At 33.7% G+C, this 16,697-nt stretch overlaps 1 protein-coding gene across 1 annotated transcript in view; it reads left to right on the top strand.

Annotated features, from left to right (window-relative positions):
* Positions 1–16,697, top strand: part of BRWD3 (bromodomain and WD repeat domain containing 3) — a gene marked incomplete at both ends in the record, with an annotated part of 116,692 nt that overhangs the window by 67,475 nt on the left and 32,520 nt on the right. Inside the window, 7 exons of the mRNA XM_079727528.1 lie at positions 21–188; positions 2,482–2,665; positions 5,991–6,084; positions 7,850–7,999; positions 10,703–10,779; positions 11,371–11,539; positions 12,431–12,544. Coding sequence (XP_079583654.1) covers positions 21–188; positions 2,482–2,665; positions 5,991–6,084; positions 7,850–7,999; positions 10,703–10,779; positions 11,371–11,539; positions 12,431–12,544 — 956 coding nt within the window. The remainder of the gene's footprint in view (positions 1–20; positions 189–2,481; positions 2,666–5,990; positions 6,085–7,849; positions 8,000–10,702; positions 10,780–11,370; positions 11,540–12,430; positions 12,545–16,697) is intronic.

Raw genomic sequence — 16,697 nt, 5'->3', positions numbered from 1 at the left:
ATATCTTTGGTCTAATTAAGGTGATGGTGAAGTAGTAGAACAGGTAATTGGGCAACAAACCAATGACCAAGATGAGAGCATTCTTGATGGAATAATCAGGGAGTTACAAAGAGAACAAGATCTGAGGCTAATTAATGAAGGAGATGTTCCACATTTTCCAATTAATAGATCATATTCTGCTAATGGTGGTAAGTATGTATATATTTGTAAAAGGTATGATGAATGTACTTTAATTATTTTACTTGTACCAAGTAATTACATGTGAGGAACATTTTAGGTTTTTAAATAAAAGCAACATTTTTGTTAATTTACAGTTGTGATATGATACACTAAAGTGCCATACTCTCATTATCATTTGGGGCTAAAGTGATTTAGCATCTCCTAAGGAATACAGGTGCTGTATTTTATTTTATTTTGTTTTTATAAATTTATTTCATTTATTTATTTTTGGCTGTGTTGGGTCTTTGTTGCTGCGTGTGGGTTTTCTCTAGTTGCAGTGAGCTAGGGCTACTCTTCGTTGCAGTGTGCAGGCTTCTCATTACCGTGGCTTCTCGTGTTCTGGAGCACGTGGTCTAGGCGTGCGGGCTTCAGTAGTTGTGGCATGCGACCTCAGCAGCTGTGGTTCACAGGCTCTAGAGCGCAGGCTCAGCAGTTGTGGGCTCAGTTGCTCCGCGGCATGTGGGATCCTCCTGGACTAGGGCTCAAACACGCATACCCTGCATTGGCAGGTGGATTCCTAACCACTGCACAACCAGGGAAGCCCACAGACAGTGTATTTTAATATACTGTTTTCTGTTAACTCAGTTATGTATTTGCAGTCTTTACTTTTGTTCTAATAAGCAAGGTGCTACAATAAGTCCAGCACCTTCTAAGGTAACCGACCTAAAAGTTTTCAAAATTAAAGGCACTTTAAAAATTAATACAAAAAAAAATTGCCCTCCTTTGTTGAAAAGGACGCAACATATCATCTGTCTCTCGAGTTTACAAAAATACACTGGAAGACAAGAAGCCCTCTTCTTAGGGAATACAGATACAACTTCTCTTTTTTTGTTTTTTTCTTTTTTGCGGTACGCAGGCCTCTCACTGTTGTGGCCTCTCCTGCTGCGGAGCACAGGCTCCGGACACGCAGGCTCAGCAGCCATGGCTCACAGGCCCAGCCGCTCCGCGGCATGTGGGATCTTCCCGGACCGGGGCACGAACCCGCGTTCCCTGCATCGGCAGGCAGACTCTCAACCACTGCACCACCAGGGAAACCCCAGATACAACTTCTTAATTGACTTTGACAAGTTTGATTCTAATTACCACTATTATTCCAATCTATTGTATGTCTTCCTTCACTTTACATGAAATGTGTCTATGCATCTGAGTTTTATATAATCTTAGCCTATGTCAGTTTTACTTTTATCAAGAACTATTAGTTCTGTTTACAATTCAGTCCTCGTGGGATTTTGGCCAATGTGTTTCTTTTTATATTTACATAATTGAGGACATTTATTTGGGTATTGTGACATTTTGGAGTCCACAGAAATGAATAAGGTGATTTAGATTTGAGGTGATTCACAGGGTCTTTTACTCATTTCCTGATTTCTTTAGTATCCCATAAAATTAAAATAAAAACATTCTTTGTTCATTTCACTTGGAGCACCTAGCTCAGATAAGCTTTCCTTAACCTGGAACAAGATAAGAAGCGGGCTGATAATCCTATATATCCAGGCCATTTGTTCCTAAGACATAAAAATTTCTTAGAACCCTGATTTAGAGGTCAGTAATTTCAATGCTAGGTTTCTGTGGTTAGATTTGAAATGCTGTTAGTCAAAGGGACCCCACTGACTTCTCTTTGCAATGTTCATTTGTTTGTTTGTTTGTTTTTCTGGTGCTTATTTTAACAGTTTAATGTTTCAGTTTCCATTTTTGTTTTATTTGCAATAACAACAAAAATAAACAGGGGCCTTACTGGTGGATTAAAAACAAAAGTAAATTTTCTATTGCTCATTTCCCCTTTCTTTCATTCCTTGTCAATTTTGAAAATGAAATTTTGATAGGTTAATTTTTTAAATATTTTTTTCATACTATTTTAGAAAGCTTTATTGGAGTTCTATTCAAAAATCTTTTAATGGGTTAAATAAAGATAGAATTTAGATTAAAAAGCTGCTTTCTGAACTAGTACTAATAACATTTATGAATCTACCAAATATGTTAAATACACCTTTTGTACTTACTGAGCATTTAGTAGATGACAGATGTGAAAGTCCTCTGAAAAAAAATTAAAAGAGCTATAGAGACAGTAAACATTTATTGAGTGCCTGCTTTATCTATAAGATTGTAGAAACCATAAAGGGGGTACAGAAAACGTATAAAAAAGGGATAGCAATATTGTCCAGCAGTACTGTCTTTGAATCTCCTATTTTATTTAGAGTTCTGATCTGGAAGAGTTTGGTGCCTTTGCTGAGAGAGTGGTGCCTTCCTTTGTTTTTGTTTTAGCTCTGAGAAATCCAAATATGGACATATCTTCTTCCCCAAACATTGGACTCCGACGTAGTGGTCAAATTGAAGGTGTCCGACAAATGCATAACAATGCTCCTAGAAGCCAGATGGCCACTGAAAGAGATCTCATGGCATGGAGCAGAAGAGTGGTGGTCAATGAACTAAATAATGGGGTTAGTAGGTGAGTCAATATGGTAACATTCTTTCTGAGTAAGTAAATTAAAATGTACTCTTTTTTGACCCACCTCCTAGAGAAATGGAAATAAAAACAAAAATAAACAAATGGAACCTAATGAAACTTAAAAGCTTTTGCACAGCAAAGGAAACCATAAACAAGATGAAAAGACAACCCTCAGAATGGGAGAAAATATTTGCAAACGACGGAACTGACAAAGGATTAATCTCCAAAAATTACAAGCAGCTCATGTAGCTCAATATCAAAAAAACAAACAACCCAATCCAAAAATGGACAGAAGACCTAAATTGACATTTGCCCAAAGAAGATATATGGATTGCCAACAAACACATGAAAGAATGCTCAACATCACTAATCATTAGAGAAATGCAAATCAAAACTACAGTGAGGTATCATCTCACACCAGTCAGAATGGCCATCATCAAAAAATCTACAAACAATAAATGCTGGAGAGAGTGTGGAGAAAAAGGAACCCTCTTGCACTGTTGGTAGGAATGTAAATTGATACAGCCACTATTGAGAACAGTATGGAGGTTCCTTAAAAAACTAAAAATATAACTACCATACGACTCAGCAATCCCACTACTGGGCATATACCCTGAGAAAACCATAATTCAAAAAGAGTCATGTACCACAATGTTCATTGCAGCTCTATTTACAGTAGCCAGGACATGGAAGCAACCTAAGGGTCCATCAACAGATGAATGGATGAAGAAGATGTGGCACAGATATACAATGGAATATTACTCAGCCATAAAAAGAAACAAAATTGAGTTATTTGTAGTGAGGTGAATGGACCTAGAGTCTGTCATACAGAGTGAAGTAAGTCAGAAAGAGAAAAACAAATACCATATGTTAACACATATATATGGAATCTAAAAAAATTAAAATAAAATGGTTCTGAAGACCCTAGGGGCAAGACAGGAATAAAGACACAGATGTAGAGAATGTACTTGACATGGGGAGGGAGAAGGGTAAGCTGGGATGAAGTGAGAGAGTGGCATGGACATATATACACTACCAAATGTAAAATAGATAGCTAGTGGGAAGCAGCCACATAGAACAGGGAGATCAGCTCGGTGCTTTGTGACCACCAACAGGGGTGGGATAGGGAGGGTGGGAGGGAGGCACAAAAGGGAGGAGATATGGGGATATATGTATACATATAGCTGATTCACTTTGTTGTAAAGCAGAAACCAACACGCTGCTGTAAAGCAATTATACGACAATAAAGATGTTAAAAAATGTACTATGTTAGGCTAATAACTAAGGTATTTTTCTTTAATTTAGCTGAGGCATGCATTAGTTTTTCCACATTATTTCTTTAGTTCATTCCATAACAACTATTTAAAGATTATCTTAAATTTACTTAGCTTTGTGATAAATGTTTTGGGGAATACTGAAAAATGAAAAAAACATAATCTCTGTCTTCTTTGAATTTATAGTCTAGGTTAGAAGATATGAAAAAAATACTATTAAGTAAGAACATGAGGCCATATGTGATTAAATAATGTCAGTGATACATGGACCCAATATTCAACAGTGGTTCTGAGGAAACTCAGAATTGGAGCAGTTTGGGAGTGCAGTATAGGTATGTAGTAGACCCAGTGCTTAGTGTATATTTAGAAATATCATTTAAGTAGACTTCTTTGGATGAAACGACTTCATTAAGATGAATTTCAAACTTAGAATCCCTATCCTTATTTGTAAACCTTAACATTTACTTTAATATTGACTCCAGATGATGCACAGCAACTAGAAATAGATTTGGAAAACAGAAAGGACATTGACAGAGAACATAGAAAATCCATTCAAATCATGATATCTTCCTAGCAACACCTTTTTACCAGCTGAGCCAACAAAGTAGCAAAATTAATTTGGTTTCACCTTTTCTTTCTTTAGCAGTAATAAGAAAAGGGAGACATAGCTAATATATGAACTGAATGCTACCCCTGGCAGTAGAACAATATGAAATAATTCTCTGTTCAAAACGTTAGAAGTAGAATTGAAAGCAAGGACTCAGATACTTGTATGCCAATGTTTATTGTAGCATTATTTCATAATAGCTGAATTGTAGAAACAATTCAAGTTTCTGCCAACAGATGAATGGATAAATAAAGTGTGATATATACATACACTGGAATATAATTCAGCCATAAAAACTTCTGATACTTGCTATAACATGGATAAACATGGAAAACATAATGCTTAGTGAAATCAGCCAGACACAGAAGGACAAATAGTGTATAATTCCACTTACATGAAATATCTAGAGTAGGCAAATTCATAGAGATATGAAGTAGATTAGATGTTAGCAGGGGCTGGTGAAAGGAGAAATAAAGAGTTTTTGCTTAATGGTTATAAAGTTTATGTTTGGAGTGATGCAAAAGTTTTGGAAATAGTGATGATGGTTACACACCATTGTAAATGTCATTAATACCACTGAGTTACATACCTAAAATGGTTAAAATGTCCAATTTTATATTTAAAAGTGTTTTTGTTATCTAGGTTTTTTTGAATTTTATTTTATTTATTTTTTTATAAATGAAGTTCTTGTCATCAGTTTTATACACATCAGTGTATACATGTCAATCCCAATCTCCCAATTCATCACACCCCCACCCCTACCCCCTGCCACTTTACCCCCTTGGTGTCCATATGTTTGTCCTCTACATCTGTGTCTCAATTTCTGCCCTGCAAACCAGTTCATCTGTACCATTTTCTAGGTTCCACATATATGCGTTAATACACGATAATTGTTTTTCTCTTTCTGACTTATTTCACTCTGTATGACAGTCTCTAGATCCATCCATGTCTCAACAAATGACCCAACTTCATTCCTTTTTATGGCTGAGTAATATTCCATTGTATATATGTACCACATCTTCTTTATCCATTCATCTGTCGATGGGCATTTAGGTTGCTTCCATGACCTAGCTCTTGTAAATAGTGCTGCAATGAACATTGGAGTGCACGTGTCTTTTTGAATTATGGTTTTCTCTGGGTATATGCCCAGTAGTGGGATTGCTGGATCATATGGTAATTCTATTTTTAGTTTATTAAGGAACCTCCATAGTGTTCTCCATAGTGGCTGTATCAATTTACATTCCCACCAACAGTGCAAGAGGGTTCCCTTTTCTCCACTCCCTCTCCATCATTTGTTGTTTGTAGATTTTCTGACGATGCCCTTTCTAACTGGTGTGAGGTGATACCTCATTGTAGTTTTGATTTGCATTTCTCTAATAATAAATAAACCATTGGTTTGCTTTTTGATGATTTTCTGTTACTTTGACCTTTGATTTGTTATTAGGGTTCAGGAAGAATGTCGAACTGCTAAAGGTGACATAGAAATAAGTCTTTATACAGTCGAAAAGAAGAAAAAGCCATCTTATGCTACCCAAAGGGTAAGTTTAGGCTTACAGTACTTTGCAATACACTATTTGTAAATATTTGCAGATACTAGGTTTTTGAAAGGTGGCAGTTATGTATTAAGGGATTATTTCAATAGGTGTCTGTATATAGGGAAACTATTTTTTTTAAAACCCCAAATGGAGATATATGGTTATTATTAATAAGGATAAAATTACACAAAGTTAGAACTATCCCCCCAAATCTAGGATATGTGGTCATTGTATGTATAGGATATTTGTATTAAAATACCATTTTCATATGGTTAAAGTAGAACTTTAAAATTAATGCTGGATCACTAATCACAATGTAAAACAAATGTTCAGATACCCTAGGCCAGAGGTTGGCAAACTGCCCATGGACTAAATCTGGTCTACTGCCTATTCCTATTAATAAAGTTTTATTAGAGCACAACCATACCTATTCATTTATATATTGTCTATGATTTCTTTCATGCTATATGGAGTTGAGTAGTTGCCACAGAGATCATATGACCTGCAAAGCCAAAATATTTGTACTCTGGCCCTTTACAGAAAAATTTTGCTGACCCCTGCCCTAGGCTTACTCCTGGCCTACCTAATTAGGAGCAAAATCTGTTCTATATACATTAGGAAGATTCATATTCCCAGTAGAAACTGCTAATCAGGGAATAAGATTCCTGTACTCCATTAGGTGCATGTTAAGCCCCTTACTAGTACTCTGAGGTTGAACAAACTAGTGGCATAAGAATATAGTTTTGTTCCCAGAACTAATAACTATAACTCCTGAAGAGTATGGTAAATTGGAAAGTCTAGGTTGATTTTAATCTTATTAAGGAAATATAAGCAATGGGTACTGAATTTTAAGTGTCTTTTCAGTATTGATAAATACAATTTCAGGTAATTATTATATGAATATCTCTATTCTTAGATTATTTTGATACCCACTTTCTTAATTTGTATTCAGATTTTATTAGCTTATATGATGTTCTCTGATAAGATTATTTTCTTAGAGATTTTGAATGACTCACATCCATGATTTATATTCTTTTTTCCTGCTAAGCTGATTTGTCAAACATCAGACTTGTCTGAGATTAATAAACAGGGTAGTTGGATCTGTAAACATTTTTATTTATATTGAAAATGAGAAACGTTTACATGTAAGATAAGAAACTGGCCCTTGATACTGATTTAGAAGACCTTTAAGCTTGTTTACTCCTGATGACATATTAGGGTTTTGACATATGGTGTATCAGTAATAATATTTTATACTTGTAAAGGGTAGAATAAAACAGTTTTTACTTTACATTTTTGTTATTAAAAATTAAATTTTTATTTTGACTCGTATACTAAATGTAGTTTTTTATAGAACTAAAGAAATACATGTTATATTAAGAATTATATATACACATACATATGATATATATATCTTGCTTCATCCTGTAATAAATTGTAGATAATATGGTATATGTAAATTCTGAGTGGGCAGATTCTTGCAACTTAGAATTTCAGCACTGTCTTTAATTTGATCACAAAGTTTTCAAAATATGGAAAGTTATCAGTATTAATGGAAGTGGGTTAAATATATAAAATGAAGTATATTTTTAATGTAAAAACATAGTATAAAAATATATCTTGGGTTTTCTTTTTGGGAATTTATAACTATCTCTCACCTCCACCCTCACTCCAAATCAAGCCCAACTGATTCGCTTTATATATGTTCTTTTGTGTATATTCACTGAGACTTTCATTTTTTAAAATTTCTTTTCCTTCTGTTTTATAGAATGATTATCCGCCTAGCTGTGGGCGGTCTTTACGAAGGACACAACGCAAACGTCAGCATACTTACCAAACACGATCCAACATAGAGCATAATTCACAAGCATCATGTCAAAATTCAGGTGTACAGGAAGACTCAGATAGCTCCTCAGAGGTTAGATATCTGCTATTATTTACTCAATGTAATTTTTTGTTTCCCAGTTAGTGTCATCACTTTGGGTTTACTTATTTTTTTAAAAGTTTTTCAAGTAGTTTTAATAACATGAGACTATCAATGAGGTCAATATCCGAGACCTTGTAAAATCACAAAGAAGTTAAGGCATATCTGATACCTAGATTCCTTTTCAAACTTTTTTTTTCTATGAAAGGCTGAAAATCGACATATCATGAAAGAAATAGCAATTTGATAAACTTTGGGTTTATTTTTAAGGGTCAATTTAATAGAAAATTATTTTAATGACTTTCTTATGAGTATTATTTATTAATAAGACATTTAATAGGCAAATTTGGGCATTATATTGAATTCCTTTAGATATCTTCTCTTATTTGTACCTAAGATATTATCTTGGTTTAGGGTATCAAATATGCCAGGAAAAGTTTGGCTTTGGGACAGTAAGAAAAGAGAGTGAGAGCAAATCTGCCTAGAAATGGAAAGAAGTGGAATATTAACTGAGATAACTAGTTATACAGTTCCAGAACTTGTTGACTGTGTAATCATAATATACATGTTTTCTGTTATTGTTGACTTTACCAGTCATGGAGATTACTGAGTGATGATTTTTTTCAGACCTACCTTTTTCATGGTAATGAAATAAAGACTATAGCAGTTCTTTTCCTCATATTCCTCTCTTCTCCAGTCCTTTCTTTTTGTTCTCTTAATAACTATAATATTTAAGTGAATGAGTGTTTAATTATACATTGATAATGTATGGTACCCTCATTCTTCTCCCACCATTCACAATTCTTTAACTCTTATCAATGATATCCCTCCTTATCTCCCCCCACCCATGAAAATATTGATCTGAAAAGAATGATCACGTATTCAAGACTATCATACAGAGTGAAGTAAGTCAGAAAGAGAAAAACAAATATTGTATATTAACACATATGTGGAATCTGAAAAAATCGGTTTAGACAATCTTATTTACAAAGCAGAAATAGAGACAGACGTAGTGAACAAACGTATGGATAACAAGGAAGAAGGGGGGGTGGGATGAATTGGGAGATTGGGATTGACATATAAACACTATTGATATGTATGGAATAGATGGCTAATGAGGACCTACTGTATAGCATGGGGAACTCTACTCAGTGCTCTGTGGTGACCTGGATGGGAAGGAAATCCAGAGGGGAGAGGATGTGTGTGTGTGTATGGCTGGTTCACTTTGCTGTACAGTAGAGGCTAGCACAACATTGTGAAGCAACTATACTCCAATAAAAATTTTAAAAAAGAAAAAAAAAACCAACTATTGCCTCTGAGCCATGGACTTAAAAGAATTAAAACAAAAAGACATTGAATGTAGATGGATTAAAGAGTCCTGTTGCATGAGTGTCACTAAGACAGATAGGCAAGGAGAAATTCAGGGCAACATAGCAATTTAAGATGGTTAAGAAAACTAAAAATACATGAAAAAGAAGAAGAGAGAAGAAAAACGAAGATTACTTGGTACAGATTTTGTTGTTCAAAGGATGTGGTACTTTGACAAGAGTACCAAGACCAAAAGTAGATTGGTGTCTGCCAGGGGCTTGAGGTAATGGGGAGTGAGGGGTCCTTGCTAATGGGTTTAAGGATTATTTTTGGGGTGATGAAAGTGTTCTAAAATTAGTGGTGATGGTTGAACAGCTCTAAATATACTAAAAACCATTGAACTGTATACTCTGAAGGGGTGAAGTTTATGGTATGTGAGTTCTAGCTCAATAAGGCTGTTATTAAAAAAGAAAAAAAAATGTTATCTTTTTAATGTAATAATTGTGTTGTGGTTATGTTTTTAAAAAGAATCCTAATCTTAATAAATATTTATAGTGGGAATGCTTTTTTTTCACAATAATCCCTGAGGTATGAGGCAATTGGTCAGGGTATATATACAAGATGGGCAGTGAGTTATTGTCTAAACTGGAGATTGTGTACACAAGGATGTTATCTATTTCCTCTACTTTGGTACGTTTGAGATCTTACATAATAAAAAGATTAACTTTTTTATGGAGAGTAATTATATTAACTTGGTAGAGGCATATAGGTATTTTTATCTTTCTTTTGTGTAGGTATTTTTTAAAATAATGACTTTCTATAAGGGAAAAGAATCTGAAAAAGAATATATATATTCATATAAATTCATATTTTTTTCATGTATATATATACATATAAAACTGAATCAAGAGAGAGGGGATATACATATACATATAGTTGATTCACTTTGTTGTACAGCAGAAACTAACACAACATTGTAAAGCAACTGTACCCCAATGAAAAACAAACAAAAACCGAATCACTGTGCTGTATATCTGAAACTAACACAGCATTGTAAATCAACTATACTTCAATTAAAAAAAGAAAACAGTGGTTTTAACAAAATTTAAGAGGGTTATATTTGTGTTTCTTAAGGAGTCTGTTGCATCTTTGAAATAAGAAAAGGTGTCTCATATCAGTAAGATAGTAGATGCTAGAAATCTTTAAATACTTGGTAGGCTTAGTTATGAGTTACAAGTATATATAGAAGAATGATTACATACATTTTAACTAGAACTTTTCTTTGGAGGGGGGAATACAAAAAGTGTTATAAGACAGGTAATATATGCTAATTAATAATATGCTAGTTAATAATAACCATATATCTCAATTGCTGGCTCTTTATTGCAGGAAGATGAAACAGTTGGCACAAGTGATGCTTCTATAGAGGATCCTGTTATTGAATGGCAAAGTGAAAGTTCCTCCAGGTAGTTTTAATGGTTTTGATTTGGTCAATATCATTTGACAGTTTTAATGTGAAATTATGTTCTTGTAGGAATTTGGTAAAGGCAGAGTTAAAATAGTATGTTATAGTAGAAAGAGTATTGGGTTGGAAGCCCAGAGACCTGTTGTTTTATCCTAGCTCTACCAATATCTTTTTGCGCATGTCATCATGGGCTTTAGTTCCCTAAAATAGTTCCATCTGTAAAATAAGATTCTTTGTAAATCCAAGATTCTACACCTTGGCAGGCTATGTGTATTTATTTCAGGTTTAAAACAACTATATTTAACCATTTCCAGGGATAAGGAACATCTTTATTTAAAGAAGCTTTTGTCATTTGGACAGGAATTTTGAATTTTAAATCCTGTTATGGGAAACTAAGCATTATACTTTATCCAAGAAGCATTTCACTAAAATCACTTAGGTAATGATCAAAATTCTATATTTGATATTTTTTTTATCTTTGGTTAGAACAAAATCAAACCATGTCATTTATAATGCTGTTTGATTACAAAATGATCATCTTTCAATCATGAGGCAAAACTATTCCTTTTCTGAACTTATGTATTATTTACAGTGATTCATCAAGTGAATATTCTGATTGGACAGCAGATGCTGGAATAAATTTGCAACCTCCAAAAAGGCAAACGAGACAGGCAACACGGAAAATATGCAGCAGCTCTGAGGAGGAGAATTTGAAGTCACTTGAAGAACGGCAAAAGAAACCTAAACAGACTAGAAAGAAGGTTTGTAACTTTACAGGTTGTTTTTCTTTTTTTTTTTTTTTTTTTTGGTTTTGGCTTTTTCCTTTGATACTTGAATATTTAACAGTAACACTTCACTTTTATCTAAAAATAATATTCCATCTGAGAAACTAAGTAAAATTGTATAAAAGATGTAAAGATTTTTTAAATTTTTTCTGTTGTCAAAAGTAGAGGCTAGAATATTTTCATTATTATTTTAACATTAAATAAATACATTTTGACAGTTGTTTGTTAAAATGTAGTAGAGTTAAAAAACTCTAGAGTAAAAAATAAGCCACTGTAGTATAAAAGGATTATTCTTTTCATGTCACCAGTCATAAATTTCTATATATTTTTGACTTGTAAAATGGAAGCATATGATAAATCATGTAGGGCTTCTTCTATTTCTTTATGTTTTCATTTCATCCCAATGATGTTTTTTTCCCACTATAATTTCATTTGAATGATGTAAAAACTTAATCCACAGAGTTCCTTGAATATTAATTTAAAAATGGATTCTGTATTCATTCTGTAACCTCTTGCTTTAGTAGACAGAATTATCTTCTTGATGGTCATCATTTAATTGGCAAAAAGTTATTGTGTTACTTGTATTTGAATTCCTTTGATATACTAAGGACATGAAGAGTAAAATTTGTGGTTTTTAGATAGTATATAGTGTCATATTATCTGTCAGCCAAAATTGAACAACATGTTACTCACTTGGTTGTTTTATTGGTACAAAAGTTATGCATAATTAATTGGTAAAAGAAAATGTTTAAAATTTGTATATTTTGTGTTTTATTATAACCTGATGTTTTTAACATTTTCTACCTGCTATTTTTTCTACAACTGTCCATATATTTACAGTTTATATGTTTGTGAACTATATTTTAGAAAGGAGGACTGGTTTCTATGGCAGGTGAGCCCAATGAAGAATGGTTTGCCCCTCAGTGGATCTTGGATACCATACCACGACGTTCCCCGTTTGTCCCACAGATGGGAGACGAGGTAATTGTTTTCTGTTAAATAACGTTTTTCTCTTGGAACCTCAAGAGTACTCACTTTAATATCAGTCTTAGGCCATCCATATTCTCAATTCTATTATAGTTATATGTTCACCGTCTTAACTGTGCTGCTCAATTATATATTTATTGTGGACAGTGACTGAATCTTACTAATTTTTGTGTCCTTTGTAGGGCCTGACACAGAGTCTTTAGTATAGTAGATGCTCAATGAACATTGAGATAAATTGATTGGCTAGTGAAGCCATGAAAATAATTGTCTTTATTTTTATCTTAATTGCCACATAGTAGAATTGAGTGGTATTTTGAATCCTAATCAAGTCCTAATACTGTTGTTTTTGTTTTGTTTTTTTTGTTTTTTTAAAAGAAGCCCATGCTCAACCTGATAGAAAATATTCTAGAGGATGATCATCACCCCTTTCAATGCTTACGGGGAAGTCATTTCACAAACAAGGCCTTCCTACTGAACCTATGATTGAGTAACAGCCATATTTATGATTGGTCAGTCAAACACTGATTTAAATTCTATACAGTGAAAAATTTTTATTTGATTTTCTTATGAAAATCATGGTAGCATTGTTATATTTTGAACCCTAGTTGGCTTGTATAGTCTCTGACATATTGACTAATCATTCATTTTTGAATGATTAAATGCTTACCCACAGTTGTCAACTTAAGACCCATAGTAGGAATGTAATATTATCATCGTAATAAAGAAGGAGCAAAACCTTGGAAATGGTTCTAAAAGTCTTGGAACCAATAAAAATTTTACCAAACATTTCTATAATTGTCTTCTATAGATATTTTGTACCAGAGATAGCTACCAAGTAGCCTTACAATTAAACTATTGCTTATTATAATATCTTTTGATATTATTAAAATGTTTCCTTTCCTAAGTGTGTCTTCTTGTAACTGTCGGACTTTTGAGCAATGCTCGTTTGTGTGGTTATTTTAGTAAAACGTGTTCTGGATGAATGCTGTATGAAAAAAAAACTTAGAAGAGCTTTCTTAGGGGTATATCCATAAATCACTATTTCTTATATTTATTGCCTTTTTTTATGGAGGCTTAAGAGAAATAATTTTGAATTAATCTTAGAACAGGGGGACTTCCTGGCGGTCCAGTGGTTAAGAATCCGCCTTCCAATGCAGGGAGTGAAGGTTCAATCCCTGGTCAGGGAACTAAGATCCTGCATGCTAAGGGGCAACTAAGCCTGCTTGCCACAGCTACTGAGACCGCATGCCACAACTAGAGAGCCTGTGTGCCGCAACTACAGAGCTCATGCGCTCTGGAGCCTGTGCACCACAACTAGAGAGCCCATGCACTGCAACTAGAGAGAAGCCCACATGCCACAGCAAAAGATCCCATGTGCTGCAACTGAGACCCAACACAGCCAAAAATAAATAAATAAATAAATAAATAAATAAGCAAATAAATATTAAAAAAAAATCTTAGAACAGAATAAGTATCTGTATACTCTATGATCTGAGACTCCTCTCTATTTTATAGGACCATATTTACCTTTCCCTTTATTTTGTTAAACTTAGTGCATGATTATATGCTTCAAGACTAATGTGTATTAGGTAATGACAGTTGTTCAGGTAATGGAAAAGGTGTATAAGTGAATCAGACAGTGAAATACGTGAATTAAATAATGTTTTTAAAGAACCCATAAAGGCAGAAACATACTTTTATATAATCAATCTGTTAATGACAGCATTACTTTTTACTTTTAAGTGTTAAGCCTTCATTATTTTGCCTGGAATATCCCTACCCACAGGTCATTGCCTCTCAAAAATGCTCATTTTTCAAGGTTTAACTTAAATGCCAACTTCTTTTGGATGTTATCCCTACTTACCATTTGCTTGCCACTCCTTCTTCCTGTGCTTTCCCATCTAAATTATTTCTCTCTTATGATACATACTACATTCTGCCTTGTATCATACTCATATATCTACATGTCTGTCCATATCCTTGAGGGAAAGGATTTTATTTTGATGTCTTACCATAGCACCCAGGGCCTTGTACATACATATTTGATCAATATTTGTTGAGTACTAGAATAAATATATAATAAAGGATATCTGAATAACATGCTTATCATGTTATTGGCAAGCATGGTAATGACTTTTTTTTACCACTACAGTTGTGTTTATATACTAATATTTAAACCTTTAAAAACATTTTACTTGTATTTTTAACTATTAGAAATTCTGACTTAGTGTTGATTGCTAGAATATGTCAGTGTATTTTTAAAATCTCCATAGTATGGTATTTTTTACGTTACTTTCTTCTATTTATCTCTACCACCCCTTTAAAAGTATTATAGGAAACATAAGGTTTTTTTTTCTTTTTTTAAACATTTTTATTGGAGTATAGTTGATTTACAATGTTGTGTTAGTTTCAGGTATACAGCAAAGTGAGTCAGTTATACATATACATATATCCACTCTTTTTTTCTTTTTTGATTCTTTTCCGATATACACCATTACAGAGTACTGAGTAGAGTTCCCTGTGCTATACAGCAGGTTCTTATTAGTTATCTATTTTATATATAGTAGTGTGTATATGTCAATCCCTATCTCCTAATTTATTCCTTCCCCCCTTATTCCCTGATAACCATAAGTTTGTTTTCTACATCCGTGACTCTACTTCTATTTTGTAAATAAGTTCATTTGTACCCCCTTTTTTTTTTTAGATTCCACATATAAGTGGTATCATAATGATATTTGTCTTTCTCTTTCTGACTTACTTCATTTAGTATGACAAATCTAGGTCCATCCATGTTGCTGCAAATGGCAGTACTTTGTTCTTTTTTACTGCTGAGTAATATTCCATTATATATATGTACCACATCTTCTTTATCCATTCCTCTGTTGAACATTTAGGTTGCTTCCATATTGCTTCTGGCTATTGTAAATAGTGCTGCACTGGACATTGGATTGCATGAAACCTAATAAGATTTTGACAAATTACTTCTCTGTGCCCTAGTTTACTCAACTGTACAGTGGGGATAAAGGTATCTACCTTATAAGGCTCTGGGAAGGATTAAATTAAAGGATATTTGTAGGGCACTTAGGATAGTACCTGAGGCATGCTAGTCTCTCTGTCCTTTGTTATTGTTTTTAATCTTTCAAACACCCCTGCCAGCAGAGTGTCCTCTTCATTTGACAGGTGAGCATGTGGAAGGCCAGAGCCACATGGCCTGTAAGGGTGGAACCAACAGCAGTCAGGTCTCTTGACTTCTTCCCTGTCCCCATGGTTGCCTTTGTGTAATGATTGTGGGGTGTTTGGATTAATAATAAATAAAGGAAGCAGAGTGGGAAAAGCGCCTACAAAGTAGGCCTGCTCTTTGGAAGAAGCTACATATACAAGAAGGGTGGCATTACTTAAATATTCTACTTGCAATCTGATCTTAAACTTCTCAGGTACAGAGTGCACCCAGGGATATTTAGGGAACATTACTGCAAGGCCATTCGCACTGGCATTGTTCTACCCTGGTGGGCACAGGCTTGGGACAATAAGCTGTATCCAATGTTGGCATTCACTTTGGAAATGTTTGCTGATTGTTTAGTCAGATTCAGTATTCTGAGCCTTAAAGGAGGCTAAGATTTTTGTGGTTGGGAGGTGATTTGAACCTGTCAGTATGGTGTGAGGCTGAAAAAAAATTATTGTGGGAAAGAAACTTTTTTTAATGAATCAGAATATGGTAGTGAATGCTGTCCTAAAGAGGTGAACAGTTTTATCAAGCACTTGGATTCATTTTCCTTCCATACCATGCTAGTTCTGATATTATTTCTTACAAAAGAAAAATTTTAATTTGTCTAGAAATTACTGTATTTAGTAGCCTGTGGTTAGAATATATATATATATATATATATATATATATATATATATATATATATATATATATATATATATATATAATGTGTAGGCTATTAAAATGTTGATGCTTTAGAATGTCAATTACAGATTGAAATATATTACTTTAAAATATGACCACTTTTGTGTACATTTGTCATTAGTCTATTTCTTCAGAAATTTATGCAGGTTCTAGGGAGAAAAAGGACTGTGTGTGTTTTTATTATGCAATATTTAGCACAGGGCTACATAGGCATGAGTACTGAATGAACATTATTTG

This window comes from Hyperoodon ampullatus (genome assembly GCF_949752795.1).
Source record: "Hyperoodon ampullatus genome assembly, chromosome: X".
In the NCBI taxonomy this organism is placed as follows: Eukaryota; Metazoa; Chordata; class Mammalia; order Artiodactyla; family Ziphiidae; genus Hyperoodon; species Hyperoodon ampullatus.
Note: the sequence above shows the minus strand (reverse complement) of the source record. Positions and strands in the feature narration are given on the sequence as shown.